The sequence below is a fragment of the Zonotrichia albicollis genome, chromosome 27 (genome assembly GCF_047830755.1).
Source record: "Zonotrichia albicollis isolate bZonAlb1 chromosome 27, bZonAlb1.hap1, whole genome shotgun sequence".
In the NCBI taxonomy this organism is placed as follows: domain Eukaryota; kingdom Metazoa; phylum Chordata; class Aves; order Passeriformes; family Passerellidae; genus Zonotrichia; species Zonotrichia albicollis.
Window position 1 is genome coordinate 1,792,336 of NC_133845.1, and position 24,771 is coordinate 1,817,106.

Genomic DNA, 24,771 nt, shown 5'->3' on the forward strand with positions numbered 1-24,771 from the left:
GCACTATACTGCATACTATCTATAGTACACTACAGTATACTGCATACTATCTATAGCACACTACAATACAGTGTAGTGCGCAGCATGTAGCATGCCATACTGTGATTTATACGCAGTATACTGCTTACTATCTATAGTACACTACAGTATACTGCATACTATCTATAGCACACTATAATATAGTGTAGTGCGCAGCATGTAGCATGCCATACTGTGATTAATACGCAGTATACTGCTTACTATCTATAGTACATTATAATACAGTGTAGTGCACAGCATGTAGCATGCCATACTGTGATTTATCCAGTATGCTGCATACTATGTATAGCACACTATAATAGAGTGTAGTGCACAGCATGTAGCATGCCATACTGTGATTTATACGCAGTATACTGCATACTATGTATAGCACACTATAATAGAGTGTAGTGCACAGCATGTAGCATGCCATACTGTGATTTATACGCAGTATACTGCATACTATCTATAGCACACTATAATAGAGTGTAGTGCACAGCATGTAGCATGCCATACTGTGATTTATACGCACTATACTGCATACTATGTATAGCACACTATAATAGAGTGTAGTGCACAGCATGTAGCATGCCATACTGTGATTTATACGCAGTATACTGCATACTATCTATAGCACACTATAATAGAGTGTAGTGCACAGCATGTAGCATGCCATACTGTGATTTATACGCAGTATACTGCATACTATCTATAGCACACTATAATAGAGTGTAGTGCACAGCATGTAGCATGCCATACTGTGATTTATACGCACTATACTGCATACTATCTATAGCACACTATAATAGAGTGTAGTGCACAGCATGTAGCATGCCATACTGTGATTTATACGCACTATACTGCATACTATCTATAGCACACTATAATAGAGTGTAGTGCACAGCATGTAGCATGCCATACTGTGATTTATACGCACTATACTGCATACTATCTATAGCACACTATAATAGAGTGTAGTGCACAGCATGTAGCATGCCATACTGTGATTTATACGCACTATACTGCATACTATCTATAGCACACTATAATAGAGTGTAGTGCACAGCATGTAGCATGCCATACTGTGATTTATACGCACTATACTGCATACTATCTATAGCACACTATAATAGAGTGTAGTGCACAGCATGTAGCATGCCATACTGTGATTTATACGCACTATACTGCATACTATCTATAGCACACTATAATAGAGTGTAGTGCACAGCATGTAGCATGCCATACTGTGATTTATACGCACTATACTGCATACTATCTATAGCACACTATAATAGAGTGTAGTGCACAGCATGTAGCATGCCATACTGTGATTTATACGCACTATACTGCATACTATCTATAGCACACTATAATAGAGTGTAGTGCACAGCATGTAGCATGCCATACTGTGATTTATACGCACTATACTGCATACTATCTATAGCACACTATAATAGAGTGTAGTGCACAGCATGTAGCATGCCATACTGTGATTTATACGCACTATACTGCATACTATCTATAGCACACTATAATAGAGTGTAGTGCACAGCATGTAGCATGCCATACTGTGATTTATACGCACTATACTGCATACTATCTATAGCACACTATAATAGAGTGTAGTGCACAGCATGTAGCATGCCATACTGTGATTTATACGCACTATACTGCATACTATCTATAGCACACTATAATAGAGTGTAGTGCACAGCATGTAGCATGCCATACTGTGATTTATACGCACTATACTGCATACTATCTATAGCACACTATAATAGAGTGTAGTGCACAGCATGTAGCATGCCATACTGTGATTTATACGCACTATACTGCATACTATCTATAGCACACTATAATAGAGTGTAGTGCACAGCATGTAGCATGCCATACTGTGATTTATACGCACTATACTGCATACTATCTATAGCACACTATAATAGAGTGTAGTGCACAGCATGTAGCATGCCATACTGTGATTTATACGCACTATACTGCATACTATCTATAGCACACTATAATAGAGTGTAGTGCACAGCATGTAGCATGCCATACTGTGATTTATACGCACTATACTGCATACTATCTATAGCACACTATAATAGAGTGTAGTGCACAGCATGTAGCATGCCATACTGTGATTTATACGCACTATACTGCATACTATCTATAGCACACTATAATAGAGTGTAGTGCACAGCATGTAGCATGCCATACTGTGATTTATACGCACTATACTGCATACTATCTATAGCACACTATAATAGAGTGTAGTGCACAGCATGTAGCATGCCATACTGTGATTTATACGCACTATACTGCATACTATCTATAGCACACTATAATAGAGTGTAGTGCACAGCATGTAGCATGCCATACTGTGATTTATACGCACTATACTGCATACTATCTATAGCACACTATAATAGAGTGTAGTGCACAGCATGTAGCATGCCATACTGTGATTTATACGCACTATACTGCATACTATCTATAGCACACTATAATAGAGTGTAGTGCACAGCATGTAGCATGCCATACTGTGATTTATACGCACTATACTGCATACTATCTATAGCACACTATAATAGAGTGTAGTGCACAGCATGTAGCATGCCATACTGTGATTTATACGCACTATACTGCATACTATCTATAGCACACTATAATAGAGTGTAGTGCACAGCATGTAGCATGCCATACTGTGATTTATACGCACTATACTGCATACTATCTATAGCACACTATAATAGAGTGTAGTGCACAGCATGTAGCATGCCATACTGTGATTTATACGCACTATACTGCATACTATCTATAGCACACTATAATAGAGTGTAGTGCACAGCATGTAGCATGCCATACTGTGATTTATACGCACTATACTGCATACTATCTATAGCACACTATAATAGAGTGTAGTGCACAGCATGTAGCATGCCATACTGTGATTTATACGCACTATACTGCATACTATCTATAGCACACTATAATAGAGTGTAGTGCACAGCATGTAGCATGCCATACTGTGATTTATACGCACTATACTGCATACTATCTATAGCACACTATAATAGAGTGTAGTGCACAGCATGTAGCATGCCATACTGTGATTTATACGCACTATACTGCATACTATCTATAGCACACTATAATAGAGTGTAGTGCACAGCATGTAGCATGCCATACTGTGATTTATACGCACTATACTGCATACTATCTATAGCACACTATAATAGAGTGTAGTGCACAGCATGTAGCATGCCATACTGTGATTTATACGCACTATACTGCATACTATCTATAGCACACTATAATAGAGTGTAGTGCACAGCATGTAGCATGCCATACTGTGATTTATACGCACTATACTGCATACTATCTATAGCACACTATAATAGAGTGTAGTGCACAGCATGTAGCATGCCATACTGTGATTTATACGCACTATACTGCATACTATCTATAGCACACTACAGTGTACTGCATACTATCTATAGTACACTATAATACAGTGTAGTGCACACCATGTAGCCTGCCATACTGTAATATATCTAGTATACTGCATACTATCTACAGTGTACTATAATACAGTGTAGTGCACAGCATGTAGCATGCCATACTGTAAAATATCTAGTATACTGCATACTATCTACAGTGTACTATAATACAGTGTAGTGCACAGCATGTAGCATGCCATACTGTAAAATATCTAGTATACTGCATACTATCTACAGTGTACTATAATACAGTGTAGTGCACAGCATGTAGCATGCCATACTGTAAAATATCTAGTATACTGCATACTATCTACAGTGTACTATAATATAGTGTAGTGCACAGCATGTAGCATGCCATACTGTAAAATATCTAGTATACTGCATACTATCTACAGTGTACTATAATATAGTGTAGTGCACAGCATGTAGCATGCCATACTCTAAAATATCTAGTATACTGCATACTATCTGCAGTGTACTATAATATAGTGTAGTGCACAGCATGTAGCATGCCATACTCTAAAATATCTAGTATACTGCATACTATCTGCAGTGTACTATAATATAGTGTGGTGCACAGCATGTAGCATGCCATACTGTAATTTATACGCAGTATACTGCATACTATCTATAGTACACTCTAATACAGTGTGGTGCGCAGCATGTAGCATGCCATACTGTAATTTATACGCACTATACTGCATACTATCTATAGTACACTCTAATACAGTGTGGTGCGCAGCATGTAGCATGCCATACTGTAATTTATACGCACTATACTGCATACTATCTATAGTACACTCTAATACAGTGTGGTGCGCAGCATGTAGCATGCCATACTGTAATTTATACGCACTATACTGCATACTATCTATAGTACACTCTAATACAGTGTGGTGCGCAGCATGTAGCATGCCATACTGTAATTTATACGCACTATACTGCATACTATCTATAGTACACTCTAATACAGTGTGGTGCGCAGCATGTAGCATGCCATACTGTAATTTATACGCACTATACTGCATACTATCTATAGTACACTCTAATACAGTGTGGTGCGCAGCATGTAGCATGCCATACTGTAATTTATACGCACTATACTGCATACTATCTATAGTACACTCTAATACAGTGTGGTGCGCAGCATGTAGCATGCCATACTGTAATTTATACGCACTATACTGCATACTATCTATAGTACACTCTAATACAGTGTGGTGCGCAGCATGTAGCATGCCTTACTGTGATTTATACGCACTATACTGCATACTATCTATAGTACACTCTAATACAGCGTGGTGCGCAGCATGTAGCATGCCATACTGTGATTTATACGCACTATACTGCATACTATCTATAGTACACTCTAATACAGCGTGGTGCGCAGCATGTAGCATGCCATACTGTGATTTATACGCACTATACTGCATACTATCTATAGTACACTCTAATACAGCGTGGTGCGCAGCATGTAGCATGCCATACTGTGATTTATACGCACTATACTGCATACTATCTATAGTACACTCTAATACAGCGTGGTGCGCAGCATGTAGCATGCCATACTGTGATTTATACGCACTATACTGCATACTATCTATAGTACACTCTAATACAGTGTGGTGCGCAGCATGTAGCATGCCTTACTGTGATTTATACGCACTATACTGCATACTATCTATAGTACACTCTAATACAGTGTGGTGCGCAGCATGTAGCATGCCTTACTGTGATTTATACGCACTATACTGCATACTATCTATAGTACACTCTAATACAGTGTGGTGCGCAGCATGTAGCATGCCATACTGTGATTTATACGCACTATACTGCATACTATCTATAGTACACTCTAATACAGTGTGGTGCGCAGCATGTAGCATGCCATACTGTGATTTATACGCACTATACTGCATACTATCTATAGTACACTACAGTATACTGCATACTATCTATAGCACACTACAATACAGTGTAGTGCGCAGCATGTAGCATGCCATACTGTGATTTATACGCACTATACTGCATACTATCTATAGTACACTACAGTATACTGCATACTATCTATAGCACACTACAATACAGTGTAGTGCGCAGCATGTAGCATGCCATACTGTGATTTATACGCACTATACTGCATACTATCTATAGTACACTACAGTATACTGCATACTATCTATAGCACACTACAATACAGTGTAGTGCGCAGCATGTAGCATGCCATACTGTGATTTATACGCACTATACTGCATACTATCTATAGTACACTACAGTATACTGCATACTATCTATAGCACACTACAATACAGTGTAGTGCGCAGCATGTAGCATGCCATACTGTGATTTATACGCACTATACTGCATACTATCTATAGTACACTACAGTATACTGCATACTATCTATAGCACACTACAATACAGTGTAGTGCGCAGCATGTAGCATGCCATACTGTGATTTATACGCACTATACTGCTTACTATCTATAGTACACTACAGTATACTGCATACTATCTATAGCACACTATAATATAGTGTAGTGCGCAGCATGTAGCATGCCATACTGTGATTAATACGCAGTATACTGCTTACTATCTATAGTACATTATAATACAGTGTAGTGCACAGCATGTAGCATGCCATACTGTGATTTATCCAGTATGCTGCATACTATGTATAGCACACTATAATAGAGTGTAGTGCGCAGCATGTAGCATGCCATACTGTGATTTATACGCAGTATACTGCATACTATCTATAGCACACTATAATAGAGTGTAGTGCACAGCATGTAGCATGCCATACTGTGATTTATACGCACTATACTGCATACTATCTATAGCACACTATAATAGAGTGTAGTGCACAGCATGTAGCATGCCATACTGTGATTTATACGCACTATACTGCATACTATCTATAGCACACTATAATAGAGTGTAGTGCACAGCATGTAGCATGCCATACTGTGATTTATACGCACTATACTGCATACTATCTATAGCACACTATAATAGAGTGTAGTGCACAGCATGTAGCATGCCATACTGTGATTTATACGCACTATACTGCATACTATCTATAGCACACTATAATAGAGTGTAGTGCACAGCATGTAGCATGCCATACTGTGATTTATACGCACTATACTGCATACTATCTATAGCACACTATAATAGAGTGTAGTGCACAGCATGTAGCATGCCATACTGTGATTTATACGCACTATACTGCATACTATCTATAGCACACTATAATAGAGTGTAGTGCACAGCATGTAGCATGCCATACTGTGATTTATACGCACTATACTGCATACTATCTATAGCACACTATAATAGAGTGTAGTGCACAGCATGTAGCATGCCATACTGTGATTTATACGCACTATACTGCATACTATCTATAGCACACTATAATAGAGTGTAGTGCACAGCATGTAGCATGCCATACTGTGATTTATACGCACTATACTGCATACTATCTATAGCACACTATAATAGAGTGTAGTGCACAGCATGTAGCATGCCATACTGTGATTTATACGCACTATACTGCATACTATCTATAGCACACTATAATAGAGTGTAGTGCACAGCATGTAGCATGCCATACTGTGATTTATACGCACTATACTGCATACTATCTATAGCACACTATAATAGAGTGTAGTGCACAGCATGTAGCATGCCATACTGTGATTTATACGCACTATACTGCATACTATCTATAGCACACTATAATAGAGTGTAGTGCACAGCATGTAGCATGCCATACTGTGATTTATACGCACTATACTGCATACTATCTATAGCACACTATAATAGAGTGTAGTGCACAGCATGTAGCATGCCATACTGTGATTTATACGCACTATACTGCATACTATCTATAGCACACTATAATAGAGTGTAGTGCACAGCATGTAGCATGCCATACTGTGATTTATACGCACTATACTGCATACTATCTATAGCACACTATAATAGAGTGTAGTGCACAGCATGTAGCATGCCATACTGTGATTTATACGCACTATACTGCATACTATCTATAGCACACTATAATAGAGTGTAGTGCACAGCATGTAGCATGCCATACTGTAAAATATCTAGTATACTGCATACTATCTATAGTGTACTATAATACAGTGTAGTGCACAGCATGTAGCATGCCATACTGTAAAATATCTAGTATACTGCATACTATCTGCAGTGTACTATAATATAGTGTAGTGCACAGCATGTAGCATGCCATACTGTAAAATATCTAGTATACTGCATACTATCTGCAGTGTACTATAATATAGTGTAGTGCACAGCATGTAGCATGCCATACTGTAAAATATCTAGTATACTGCATACTATCTGCAGTGTACTATAATATAGTGTGGTGCACAGCATGTAGCATGCCATACTGTAATTTATACGCAGTATACTGCATACTATCTATAGTACACTCTAATACAGTGTGGTGCACAGCATGTAGCATGCCATACTGTAATTTATACGCAGTATACTGCATACTATCTATAGTACACTCTAATACAGTGTGGTGCACAGCATGTAGCATGCCATACTGTAATTTATACGCAGTATACTGCATACTATCTATAGTACACTCTAATACAGTGTGGTGCGCAGCATGTAGCATGCCATACTGTAATTTATACGCACTATACTGCATACTATCTATAGTACACTCTAATACAGTGTGGTGCGCAGCATGTAGCATGCCATACTGTAATTTATACGCACTATACTGCATACTATCTATAGTACACTCTAATACAGTGTGGTGGGCAGCATGTAGCATGCCATACTGTAATTTATACGCACTATACTGCATACTATCTATAGTACACTCTAATACAGTGTGGTGCGCAGCATGTAGCATGCCATACTGTAATTTATACGCACTATACTGCATACTATCTATAGTACACTCTAATACAGTGTGGTGCGCAGCATGTAGCATGCCTTACTGTGATTTATACGCACTATACTGCATACTATCTATAGTACACTCTAATACAGTGTGGTGCGCAGCATGTAGCATGCCTTACTGTGATTTATACGCACTATACTGCATACTATCTATAGTACACTCTAATACAGTGTGGTGCGCAGCATGTAGCATGCCATACTGTGATTTATACGCACTATACTGCATACTATCTATAGTACACTCTAATACAGTGTGGTGCGCAGCATGTAGCATGCCATACTGTGATTTATACGCACTATACTGCATACTATCTATAGTACACTCTAATACAGTGTGGTGCGCAGCATGTAGCATGCCATACTGTGATTTATACGCACTATACTGCATACTATCTATAGTACACTCTAATACAGTGTGGTGCGCAGCATGTAGCATGCCATACTGTGATTTATACGCACTATACTGCATACTATCTATAGTACACTACAGTATACTGCATACTATCTATAGCACACTACAATACAGTGTAGTGCGCAGCATGTAGCATGCCATACTGTGATTTATACGCACTATACTGCATACTATCTATAGTACACTACAGTATACTGCATACTATCTATAGCACACTACAATACAGTGTAGTGCGCAGCATGTAGCATGCCATACTGTGATTTATACGCACTATACTGCATACTATCTATAGTACACTACAGTATACTGCATACTATCTATAGCACACTACAATACAGTGTAGTGCGCAGCATGTAGCATGCCATACTGTGATTTATACGCACTATACTGCATACTATCTATAGTACACTACAGTATACTGCATACTATCTATAGCACACTACAATACAGTGTAGTGCGCAGCATGTAGCATGCCATACTGTGATTTATACGCACTATACTGCATACTATCTATAGTACACTACAGTATACTGCATACTCTCTATAGCACACTACAATACAGTGTAGTGCGCAGCATGTAGCATGCCATACTGTGATTTATACGCAGTATACTGCTTACTATCTATAGTACACTACAGTATACTGCATACTATCTATAGCACACTATAATATAGTGTAGTGCGCAGCATGTAGCATGCCATACTGTGATTAATACGCAGTATACTGCTTACTATCTATAGTACATTATAATACAGTGTAGTGCACAGCATGTAGCATGCCATACTGTGATTTATCCAGTATGCTGCATACTATGTATAGCACACTATAATAGAGTGTAGTGCACAGCATGTAGCATGCCATACTGTGATTTATACGCAGTATACTGCATACTATCTATAGCACACTATAATAGAGTGTAGTGCACAGCATGTAGCATGCCATACTGTGATTTATACGCAGTATACTGCATACTATCTATAGCACACTATAATAGAGTGTAGTGCACAGCATGTAGCATGCCATACTGTGATTTATACGCACTATACTGCATACTATCTATAGCACACTATAATAGAGTGTAGTGCACAGCATGTAGCATGCCATACTGTGATTTATACGCACTATACTGCATACTATCTATAGCACACTATAATAGAGTGTAGTGCACAGCATGTAGCATGCCATACTGTGATTTATACGCACTATACTGCATACTATCTATAGCACACTATAATAGAGTGTAGTGCACAGCATGTAGCATGCCATACTGTGATTTATACGCACTATACTGCATACTATCTATAGCACACTATAATAGAGTGTAGTGCACAGCATGTAGCATGCCATACTGTGATTTATACGCACTATACTGCATACTATCTATAGCACACTATAATAGAGTGTAGTGCACAGCATGTAGCATGCCATACTGTGATTTATACGCACTATACTGCATACTATCTATAGCACACTATAATAGAGTGTAGTGCACAGCATGTAGCATGCCATACTGTGATTTATACGCACTATACTGCATACTATCTATAGCACACTATAATAGAGTGTAGTGCACAGCATGTAGCATGCCATACTGTGATTTATACGCACTATACTGCATACTATCTATAGCACACTATAATAGAGTGTAGTGCACAGCATGTAGCATGCCATACTGTGATTTATACGCACTATACTGCATACTATCTATAGCACACTATAATAGAGTGTAGTGCACAGCATGTAGCATGCCATACTGTGATTTATACGCACTATACTGCATACTATCTATAGCACACTATAATAGAGTGTAGTGCACAGCATGTAGCATGCCATACTGTGATTTATACGCACTATACTGCATACTATCTATAGCACACTATAATAGAGTGTAGTGCACAGCATGTAGCATGCCATACTGTGATTTATACGCACTATACTGCATACTATCTATAGCACACTATAATAGAGTGTAGTGCACAGCATGTAGCATGCCATACTGTGATTTATACGCACTATACTGCATACTATCTATAGCACACTATAATAGAGTGTAGTGCACAGCATGTAGCATGCCATACTGTGATTTATACGCACTATACTGCATACTATCTATAGCACACTATAATAGAGTGTAGTGCACAGCATGTAGCATGCCATACTGTGATTTATACGCACTATACTGCATACTATCTATAGCACACTATAATAGAGTGTAGTGCACAGCATGTAGCATGCCATACTGTGATTTATACGCACTATACTGCATACTATCTATAGCACACTATAATAGAGTGTAGTGCACAGCATGTAGCATGCCATACTGTGATTTATACGCACTATACTGCATACTATCTATAGCACACTATAATAGAGTGTAGTGCACAGCATGTAGCATGCCATACTGTGATTTATACGCACTATACTGCATACTATCTATAGCACACTATAATAGAGTGTAGTGCACAGCATGTAGCATGCCATACTGTGATTTATACGCACTATACTGCATACTATCTATAGCACACTATAATAGAGTGTAGTGCACAGCATGTAGCATGCCATACTGTGATTTATACGCACTATACTGCATACTATCTATAGCACACTATAATAGAGTGTAGTGCACAGCATGTAGCATGCCATACTGTGATTTATACGCACTATACTGCATACTATCTATAGCACACTACAGTGTACTGCATACTATCTGCAGTGTACTATAATATAGTGTAGTGCACAGCATGTAGCATGCCATACTGTAAAATATCTAGTATACTGCATACTATCTGCAGTGTACTATAATACAGTGTGGTGCACAGCATGTAGCATGCCATACTGTAATTTATACGCAGTATACTGCATACTATCTATAGTACACTCTAATACAGTGTGGTGCACAGCATGTAGCATGCCATACTGTAATTTATACGCAGTATACTGCATACTATCTATAGTACACTCTAATACAGTGTGGTGCGCAGCATGTAGCATGCCATACTGTAATTTATACGCACTATACTGCATACTATCTATAGTACACTCTAATACAGTGTGGTGCGCAGCATGTAGCATGCCTTACTGTGATTTATACGCACTATACTGCATACTATCTATAGTACACTCTAATACAGTGTGGTGCGCAGCATGTAGCATGCCTTACTGTGATTTATACGCACTATACTGCATACTATCTATAGTACACTCTAATACAGTGTGGTGCGCAGCATGTAGCATGCCATACTGTGATTTATACGCACTATACTGCATACTATCTATAGTACACTCTAATACAGTGTGGTGCGCAGCATGTAGCATGCCATACTGTGATTTATACGCACTATACTGCATACTATCTATAGTACACTCTAATACAGTGTGGTGCGCAGCATGTAGCATGCCATACTGTGATTTATACGCACTATACTGCATACTATCTATAGTACACTCTAATACAGTGTGGTGCGCAGCATGTAGCATGCCATACTGTGATTTATACGCACTATACTGCATACTATCTACAGTACACTCTAATACAGTGTGGTGCGCAGCATGTAGCATGCCATACTGTGATTTATACGCACTATACTGCATACTATCTACAGTACACTCTAATACAGTGTGGTGCGCAGCATGTAGCATGCCATACTGTGATTTATACGCACTATACTGCATACTATCTACAGTACACTCTAATACAGTGTGGTGCGCAGCATGTAGCATGCCATACTGTGATTTATACGCACTATACTGCATACTATCTATAGTACACTCTAATACAGTGTGGTGCGCAGCATGTAGCATGCCATACTGTGATTTATACGCACTATACTGCATACTATCTATAGCACACTACAGTATACTGCATACTATCTATAGCACACTACAATACAGTGTGGTGCGCAGCATGTAGCATGCCATACTGTGATTTATACGCACTATACTGCATACTATCTATAGCACACTACAGTATACTGCATACTATCTATAGCACACTACAATACAGTGTGGTGCGCAGCATGTAGCATGCCATACTGTGATTTATACGCACTATACTGCATACTATCTATAGCACACTACAGTATACTGCATACTATCTATAGCACACTACAATACAGTGTGGTGCGCAGCATGTAGCATGCCATACTGTGATTTATACGCACTATACTGCATACTATCTATAGCACACTACAGTATACTGCATACTATCTCTAGCACACTACAATACAGTGTGGTGCGCAGCATGTAGCATGCCATACTGTGATTTATACGCACTATACTGCATACTATCTATAGCACACTACAGTATACTGCATACTATCTCTAGCACACTACAATACAGTGTGGTGCGCAGCATGTAGCATGCCATACTGTGATTTATACGCACTATACTGCATACTATCTATAGCACACTACAGTATACTGCATACTATCTCTAGCACACTACAATACAGTGTGGTGCGCAGCATGTAGCATGCCATACTGTGATTTATACGCACTATACTGCATACTATCTATAGCACACTACAGTATACTGCATACTATCTCTAGCACACTACAATACAGTGTGGTGCGCAGCATGTAGCATGCCATACTGTGATTTATACGCACTATACTGCATACTATCTATAGCACACTACAGTATACTGCATACTATCTATAGCACACTACAATACAGTGTGGTGCGCAGCATGTAGCATGCCATACTGTGATTTATACGCACTATACTGCATACTATCTATAGCACACTACAGTATACTGCATACTATCTATAGCACACTACAATACAGTGTGGTGCGCAGCATGTAGCATGCCATACTGTGATTTATACGCACTATACTGCATACTATCTATAGCACACTACAGTATACTGCATACTATCTATAGCACACTACAATACAGTGTGGTGCGCAGCATGTAGCATGCCATACTGTGATTTATACGCACTATACTGCATACTATCTATAGCACACTACAGTATACTGCATACTATCTATAGCACACTACAATACAGTGTGGTGCGCAGCATGTAGCATGCCATACTGTGATTTATACGCACTATACTGCATACTATCTATAGCACACTACAGTATACTGCATACTATCTATAGCACACTACAATACAGTGTGGTGCGCAGCATGTAGCATGCCATACTGTGATTTATACGCACTATACTGCATACTATCTATAGCACACTACAGTATACTGCATACTATCTATAGCACACTACAATACAGTGTGGTGCGCAGCATGTAGCATGCCATACTGTGATTTATACGCACTATACTGCATACTATCTATAGCACACTACAGTATACTGCATACTATCTATAGCACACTACAATACAGTGTGGTGCGCAGCATGTAGCATGCCATACTGTGATTTATACGCACTATACTGCATACTATCTATAGCACACTACAGTATACTGCATACTATCTATAGCACACTACAATAGAGTGTAGTGCGCAGCATGTAGCATGCCATACTGTGATTTATACGCACTATACTGCATACTATCTATAGCACACTACAGTATACTGCATACTATCTATAGCACACTACAATACAGTGTAGTGCGCAGCATGTAGCATGCCATACTGTGATTTATACGCAGTATACTGCTTACTATCTATAGTACACTACAGTATACTGCATACTATCTATAGCACACTATAATATAGTGTAGTGCGCAGCATGTAGCATGCCATACTGTGATTAATACGCAGTATACTGCTTACTATCTATAGTACATTATAATACAGTGTAGTGCGCAGCATGTAGCATGCCATACTGTGATTTATACGCAGTATACTGCATACTATCTATAGCACACTATAATAGAGTGTAGTGCGCAGCATGTAGCATGCCATACTGTGATTTATACGCAGTATACTGCATACTATCTATAGCACACTATAATAGAGTGTAGTGCACAGCATGTAGCATGCCATACTGTGATTTATACGCAGTATACTGCATACTATCTATAGCACACTATAATAGAGTGTAGTGCACAGCATGTAGCATGCCATACTGTGATTTATACGCAGTATACTGCATACTATCTATAGCACACTATAATAGAGTGTAGTGCACAGCATGTAGCATGCCATACTGTGATTTATACGCAGTATACTGCATACTATCTATAGCACACTATAATAGAGTGTAGTGCACAGCATGTAGCATGCCATACTGTGATTTATACGCAGTATACTGCATACTATCTATAGCACACTATAATAGAGTGTAGTGCACAGCATGTAGCATGCCATACTGTGATTTATACGCAGTATACTGCATACTATCTATAGTACACTACAGTGTACTGCATACTATCTATAGTACACTATAATACAGTGTAGTGCACAGCATGTAGCATGCCATACTGTAAAATATCTAGTATACTGCATACTATCTATAGTGTACTATAATACAGTGTAGTGCACAGCATGTAGCATGCCATACTGTAAAATATCTAGTATACTGCATACTATCTATAGTGTACTATAATACAGTGTAGTGCACAGCATGTAGCATGCCATACTGTAAAATATCTAGTATACTGCATACTATCTAGAGTGTACTATAATATAGTGTAGTGCACAGCATGTAGCATGCCATACTGTAAAATATCTAGTATACTGCATACTATCTGCAGTGTACTATAATATAGTGTAGTGCACAGCATGTAGCATGCCATACTGTAAAATATCTAGTATACTGCATACTATCTGCAGTGTACTATAATATAGTGTAGTGCACAGCATGTAGCATGCCATACTGTAAAATATCTAGTATACTGCATACTATCTGCAGTGTACTATAATATAGTGTGGTGCACAGCATGTAGCATGCCATACTGTAATTTATACGCAGTATACTGCATACTATCTATAGTACACTCTAATACAGTGTGGTGCACAGCATGTAGCATGCCATACTGTAATTTATACGCAGTATACTGCATACTATCTATAGTACACTCTAATACAGTGTGGTGCACAGCATGTAGCATGCCATACTGTAATTTATACGCAGTATACTGCATACTATCTATAGTACACTCTAATACAGTGTGGTGCGCAGCATGTAGCATGCCATACTGTAATTTATACGCACTATACTGCATACTATCTATAGTACACTCTAATACAGTGTGGTGCGCAGCATGTAGCATGCCATACTGTAATTTATACGCACTATACTGCATACTATCTATAGTACACTCTAATACAGTGTGGTGGGCAGCATGTAGCATGCCATACTGTAATTTATACGCACTATACTGCATACTATCTATAGTACACTCTAATACAGTGTGGTGCGCAGCATGTAGCATGCCTTACTGTGATTTATACGCACTATACTGCATACTATCTATAGTACACTCTAATACAGTGTGGTGCGCAGCATGTAGCATGCCATACTGTGATTTATACGCACTATACTGCATACTATCTATAGTACACTCTAATACAGTGTGGTGCGCAGCATGTAGCATGCCATACTGTGATTTATACGCACTATACTGCATACTATCTATAGTACACTCTAATACAGTGTGGTGCGCAGCATGTAGCATGCCATACTGTGATTTATACGCACTATACTGCATACTATCTATAGTACACTCTAATACAGTGTGGTGCGCAGCATGTAGCATGCCATACTGTGATTTATACGCACTATACTGCATACTATCTATAGTACACTCTAATACAGTGTGGTGCGCAGCATGTAGCATGCCATACTGTGATTTATACGCACTATACTGCATACTATCTATAGTACACTCTAATACAGTGTGGTGCGCAGCATGTAGCATGCCATACTGTGATTTATACGCACTATACTGCATACTATCTATAGTACACTCTAATACAGTGTGGTGCGCAGCATGTAGCATGCCATACTGTGATTTATACGCACTATACTGCATACTATCTATAGCACACTACAATACAGTGTGGTGCGCAGCATGTAGCATGCCATACTGTGATTTATACGCACTATACTGCATACTATCTATAGTACACTACAGTATACTGCATACTATCTATAGCACGCTACAATACAGTGTGGTGCGCAGCATGTAGCATGCCATACTGTGATTTATACGCACTATACTGCATACTATCTATAGTACACTACAGTATACTGCATACTATCTATAGCACGCTACAATACAGTGTAGTGCGCAGCATGTAGCATGCCATACTGTGATTTATACGCACTATACTGCATACTATCTATAGCACACTACAGTATACTGCATACTATCTATAGCACGCTACAATACAGTGTAGTGCGCAGCATGTAGCATGCCATACTGTGATTTATACGCACTATACTGCATACTATCTATAGCACACTACAGTATACTGCATACTATCTATAGCACGCTACAATACAGTGTAGTGCGCAGCATGTAGCATGCCATACTGTGATTTATACGCACTATACTGCATACTATCTATAGCACACTACAGTATACTGCATACTATCTATAGCACGCTACAATACAGTGTAGTGCGCAGCATGTAGCATGCCATACTGTGATTTATACGCACTATACTGCCTACTATCTATAGCACACTACAGTATACTGCATACTATCTATAGCACGCTACAATACAGTGTAGTGCGCAGCATGTAGCATGCCATACTGTGATTTATACGCACTATACTGCATACTATCTATAGCACACTACAGTATACTGCATACTATCTATAGCACACTACAATACAGTGTAGTTCGCAGCATGTAGCATGCCATACTGTGATTTATACGCACTATACTGCATACTATCTATAGCAGACTACAGTATACTGCATACTATCTATAGCACACTACAATACAGTGTAGTGCGCAGCATGTAGCATGCCATACTGTGATTTATACGCAGTATACTGCTTACTATCTATAGTACATTATAATACAGTGTAGTGCACAGCATGTAGCATGCCATACTGTGATTTATCCAGTATGCTGCATACTATGTATAGCACGCTATAATAGAGTGTAGTGCACAGCATGTAGCATGCCATACTGTGATTTATACGCAGTATACTGCATACTATGTATAGCACGCTATAATAGAGTGTAGTGCACAGCATGTAGCATGCCATACTGTGATTTATACGCAGTATACTGCATACTATCTATAGCACGCTATAATAGAGTGTAGTGCACAGCATGTAGCATGCCATACTGTGATTTATACGCAGTATACTGCATACTATCTATAGCACGCTATAATAGAGTGTAGTGCACAGCATGTAGCATGCCATACTGTGATTTATACGCAGTATACTGCATACTATCTATAGCACGCTATAATAGAGTGTAGTGCACAGCATGTAGCATGCCATACTGTGATTTATACGCAGTATACTGCATACTATCTATAGCACGCTATAATAGAGTGTAGTGCACAGCATGTAGCATGCCATACTGTGATTTATACGCAGTATACTGCATACTATCTATAGCACGCTATAATAGAGTGTAGTGCACAGCATGTAGCATGCCATACTGTGATTTATACGCAGTATACTGCATACTATCTATAGCACACTATAATAGAGTGTAGTGCACAGCATGTAGCATGCCATACTGTGATTTATACGCAGTATACTGCATACTATCTATAGCACACTATAATAGAGTGTAGTGCACAGCATGTAGCATGCCATACTGTGATTTATACGCAGTATACTGCATACTATCTATAGCACACTATAATAGAGTGTAGTGCACAGCATGTAGCATGCCATACTGTGATTTATACGCAGTATACTGCATACTATCTATAGCACACTATAATAGAGTGTAGTGCACAGCATGTAGCATGCCATACTGTGATTTATACGCAGTATACTGCATACTATCTATAGCACACTATAATAGAGTGTAGTGCACAGCATGTAGCATGCCATACTGTGATTTATACGCAGTATACTGCATACTATCTATAGCACACTATAATAGAGTGTAGTGCACAGCATGTAGCATGCCATACTGTGATTTATACGCAGTATACTGCATACTATCTATAGCACACTATAATAGAGTGTAGTGCACAGCATGTAGCATGCCATACTGTGATTTATACGCAGTATACTGCATACTATCTATAGCACACTATAATAGAGTGTAGTGCACAGCATGTAGCATGCCATACTGTGATTTATACGCACTATACTGCATACTATCTATAGCACACTATAATAGAGTGTAGTGCACAGCATGTAGCATGCCATACTGTGATTTATACGCAGTATACTGCATACTATCTATAGCACACTACAGTGTACTGCATACTATCTATAGTACACTATAATACAGTGTAGTGCACAGCATGTAGCCTGCCATACTGTAATATATCTAGTATACTGCATATTATCTACAGTGTACTATAATACAGTGTAGTGCACAGCATGTAGCATGCCATACTGTAAAATATCTAGTATACTGCATACTATCTACAGTGTACTATAATACAGTGTAGTGCACAGCATGTAGCATGCCATACTGTAAAATATCTAGTATACTGCATACTATCTACAGTGTACTATAATATAGTGTAGTGCACAGCATGTAGCATGCCATACTGTAAAATATCTAGTATACTGCATACTATCTACAGTGTACTATAATATAGTGTAGTGCACAGCATGTAGCATGCCATACTGTAAAATATCTAGTATACTGAATACTATCTACAGTGTACTATAATATAGTGTAGTGCACAGCATGTAGCATGCCATACTGTAAAATATCTAGTATACTGCATACTATCTGCAGTGTACTATAATATAGTGTAGTGCACAGCATGTAGCATGCCATACTGTAATTTATACGCAGTATACTGCATACTATCTATAGTACACTCTAATACAGTGTGGTGCGCAGCATGTAGCATGCCATACTGTGATTTATACGCACTATACTGCATACTATCTATAGTACACTCTAATACAGTGTGGTGCGCAGCATGTAGCATGCCATACTGTGATTTATACGCACTATACTGCATACTATCTATAGTACACTACAGTATACTGCATACTATCTATAGCACACTACAATATAGTGTAGTGCGCAGCATGTAGCATGCCATACTGTGATTTATACGCACTATACTGCATACTATCTATAGTACACTACAGTATACTGCATACTATCTATAGCACACTACAATATAGTGTAGTGCGCAGCATGTAGCATGCCATACTGTGATTTATACGCAGTATACTGCGTACTATCTATAGTACACTACAGTATACTGCATACTATCTATAGCACACTACAATATAGTGTAGTGCGCAGCATGTAGCATGCCATACTGTGATTAATACGCAGTATACTGCATACTATCTATAGCACACTATAATACAGTGTAGTGCACAGCATGTAGCATGCCATACTGTGATTTATACGCAGTATACTGCATACTATCTATAGCACGCTATAATAGAGTGTAGTGCACAGCATGTAGCATGCCATACTGTAAAATATCTAGTATACTGCATACTATCTGCAGTGTACTATAATATAGTGTAGTGCACAGCATGTAGCATGCCATACTGTAATTTATACGCAGTATACTGCATACTATCTATAGTACACTCTAATACAGTGTGGTGCGCAGCATGTAGCATGCCATACTGTGATTTATACGCACTATACTGCATACTATCTATAGTACACTCTAATACAGTGTGGTGCGCAGCATGTAGCATGCCATACTGTGATTTATACGCACTATACTGCATACTATCTATAGTACACTACAGTATACTGCATACTATCTATAGCACACTACAATATAGTGTAGTGCGCAGCATGTAGCATGCCATACTGTGATTTATACGCACTATACTGCATACTATCTATAGTACACTACAGTATACTGCATACTATCTATAGCACACTACAATATAGTGTAGTGCGCAGCATGTAGCATGCCATACTGTGATTTATACGCAGTATACTGCGTACTATCTATAGTACACTACAGTATACTGCATACTATCTATAGCACACTACAATATAGTGTAGTGCGCAGCATGTAGCATGCCATACTGTGATTAATACGCAGTATACTGCATACTATCTATAGCACACTATAATACAGTGTAGTGCACAGCATGTAGCATGCCATACTGTGATTTATACGCAGTATACTGCATACTATCTATAGCACGCTATAATAGAGTGTAGTGCACAGCATGTAGCATGCCATACTGTGATTTATACGCAGTATACTGCATACTATCTATAGCACACTATAATAGAGTGTAGTGCACAGCATGTAGCATGCCATACTGTGATTTATACGCAGTATACTGCACACTATCTATAGCACACTACAATATAGTGTAGTGCCCAGCATGTAGCATGCCATACTGTAGTTTATACGCAGTATACTGCATACTATCTATAGTACACTACAGTATACTGCATACTATCTATAGTACACTATAATACAGTGTAGTGCACAGCATGTAGCATGCCATACTGTGATTTATCCAGTATGCTGCATACTATGTATAGCACACTATAATACAGTGTAGTGCACAGCATGTAGCATGCCATACTGTAATTTATACGCAGTATACTGCATACTATCTATAGTACACTACAGTATACTGCATACTATCTATAGCACAGTATAATATAGTGTAGTGCACAGCATGTAGCATGCCATACTGTAATTTATACACAGTATACTGCATACTATCTATAGTACACTACAGTATACTGCATACTATCTATAGCACAGTATAATATAGTATAGTGCACAGCATGTAGCATGCCATACTGTAATTTATACACAGTATACTGCATACTATCTATAGTACACTACAGTATACTGCATACTATCTATAGCACACTATAATATAGTGTAGTGCACAGCATGTAGCATGCCATACTGTAATTTATACACAGTATACTGCATACTATCTATAGTACACTACAGTATACTGCATACTATCTATAGCACACTATAATATAGTGTAGTGCACAGCATGTAGCATGCCATACTGTAATTTATACACAGTATACTGCATACTATCTATAGTACACTACAGTATGCTGCATACTATCTATAGTACACTATTATAGAGTGTAGTGCACAGCATGTAGCATGCCATGCTGTCTTTTATACGCAGTATACTGCATTCTATCTATAGTACACTATAATACAGTGTAGTGCTCAGCATGTAGCATGCCATACTCTAATTTAATATAGTATATAATAAATTACATAATATATAAATATATATAAATGTGCTATATGTAAATGTGCTGTATAACTATAGCACATTTACTACCTAGTTATAATAATATAAATATAAAAATACATAGATTATTTAATATATAGTATACTATATTAAGTTGTATACTAAATATGTCTTATATATTTAATTATTATACACATATGTACATATGTGTACATGATATGTACATATGTGTACATGATATGTACATATGTGTACATGATATGTACATATGTGTACATGATATGTACATATGTGTACATGATATGTACATATGTGTACATGATATGTACATATGTGTACATGATATGTACATATGTGTACATGATATGTATTTAATGTCTATTGCATATGTTGTATGTATTATATAATATGTATTCTATATAATATATAAATATCTATTATATATGTCTAGTGTATAAAAAGATAGATAAACACAGGTTATATAATAAATACTAAACTATGCTAGGGAATACAGAATGCTAAAAAGGTAATCATGAAAACTCCTGACTCTCTCCAGTCCTGACACAGCCTGGCACTGATTGGCCATTGAGTTAAAACAACTCACAGTAAAAACCAATGAAACCATCTTCAAACGCATTCCAAAGCAGCAAAACACAGGAGAAGCAATCAGATAATTGTTTTTGCTCTGAGGTTTCTCAGCCTACCAGGAGGAAAATCCTGGCCCAGGGATTTTTCAGCAATGCCTGTGTCAGTGCCCGCTCACTGAGTGAGCCCTTGCAGGTACGGCGAGAGGAGCCGGCCCTTCACCGTGGCACACTTCGGTGGGGAGAACCCCGAGCTGCCCCAGCAGATCAGCCTGGCCGTGGGCAGGGCAGCCCTGGGCTATCACTCCAGCAGCTCCTCGGACGAGGAGAGCTTCAGCAGGGAGCCCAGAGCCATCCCCACCGTCAGCAACCCCAACAGCATCTACCAGGTGAGCTGGGGCTCTGCGGGAGCTCCTCACCCTCAAATCCCTCCTGAGGGGCTCTGGCAGGCGGGGTCGGCTCTTCTCCCAGGGACAGGATGGGAGCAAACAGCCCTGAGCTGCCCCAGGGAAGGTTCAGGTGTGATTTCATCCCTGGAAAGGTTTTCCAGCCCTGGCAGTGGGATTGGCTCTTCTCCCAGGGACAGGATGGGAGCAAGCAGCCCTGAACTGCTCCAGGCAAGGTTCAGGTGTGATTTGATCCCTTGAAGGATTTTCCAGCCCTGGCAGGTGGGGTTGGCTCTTCTCCCTGGGACAGGACGGGAGAAAACAGCCCTGAGCTGCTCCAGGGATGGTTCAGGTGTGATTTGATCCCTTGAAGCATTTTCCAGCCCTGGCAGGTGGCGTCACTGTCCCGTAAAAGTTGGTTTTAAGTGTTGCAGTTGTCCATGCTTTGTGAAACAAAGTTTAGGAGTTGTGGCCCTATTTCTTTCTAATTAATTCTCATTATACCACTCCACGTGTTGTAAGTATTTGAAGAATGGAGTTGTTCCACGGGGTGGTGACCAGCCCTGATGGAGTCACCATCCCTGGGGGAGGTTTAAAATTTGTGGCACTTGGGGACAGGGCTTAGGGCACAGCTGGGCTGGTCCTTGTCCTTGGAAAGCTTTCCCAGCCTCAGTGGTGCTGTGGGTGGGATGAGCAGTGCATGAACTGTTTGAAGAACTGAATTGTTCCATGGTGACCAGCCCTGACGGAGTCACCGGAGGGGGTTTGGGCACAGCTGGGTTTGTCCTTGGAATGGTTTCCCAGCCTCATTGATGTCCTGGGGTGGGAGGAGGCAGAAGGATGCCCCAGCGTCCTCAGGAAGGAGCAGGGTGGGATTGGGGTGTCCTGGCTGCTGTTTCCTTCCCCAGCACGCTTTAACCTTGCTTTTCCCCATTTTTGCTGCCCAGTTTGGCGACTTCTGCCCGGCTCCCTGGTGGCAGTACCTGCACAGGAAGCCCCACCTGGCCGAGGGCTCCCACCCTGGCCAGCACAGGGGCTACAGGAGCTACAGACCCACGGCCGCCTTCGCTGGCCCTCGGGTGGACAGGTACCACTGGATCAACACCAAGAGGTAGAGCCAGGGCTCCTCGGCGCCTTTGGAGCCCGGATTTCGTGAGGGGGTGAAGGCTGGCACTGCAAAACCTCATAAAAAAACAGCACTTCCTGTCTGATCCCCGGCTCTGACTCTGTATTTGGGAATATTTTTGGGGGATTTTTTTTGGTTTTTTTTTTCCTTCCGGGATTTTAAATGTTTTTAATTGATGTTAACATAAGATTGAAGATGTAATGCGAGACTCTGCTTGTGAGTTAAAAAGGAAATGCATAAATCAATAAATCTGCTGATGTTTTTTTATCAAAGCCAGCTGCTGGTGGTGCCTTGAAGGGTGTTCAGGAGCTTTTTTGGTGGAAACACCAGCCGGTGAAGGAGGACAAAAACACCCCCAAGCTGCTTTGAAAAACACTTTGCTTCCTCCTGGCAGAGGTGTCAGGAGCCAAGACCTAAATATCGCCAGCAGAAGTGTCTGCGGTATTAAATAACTCACAAAAATATTTAAATTTTGCTGTCCCCCCATGAGTTTTGTATTGTTGGGGGGGAAAAAAAGAGTTTTGAGTGACTTTGCTCTTCCC

The 24,771-nt window shown here is 39.4% G+C and overlaps 1 protein-coding gene across 1 annotated transcript in view; it reads left to right on the forward strand.

The window, feature by feature from the left end:
• Positions 1–24,366, forward strand: part of BTG4 (BTG anti-proliferation factor 4) — a 60,002-nt gene extending 35,636 nt beyond the window's left edge. The window contains exons 4-5 of the mRNA XM_074527771.1: positions 22,914–23,106; positions 24,051–24,366. Coding sequence (XP_074383872.1) covers positions 22,914–23,106; positions 24,051–24,218 — 361 coding nt within the window. The 3' untranslated portion in view covers positions 24,219–24,366. The remainder of the gene's footprint in view (positions 1–22,913; positions 23,107–24,050) is intronic.
• Positions 24,367–24,771: the final 405 nt, after the last annotated feature.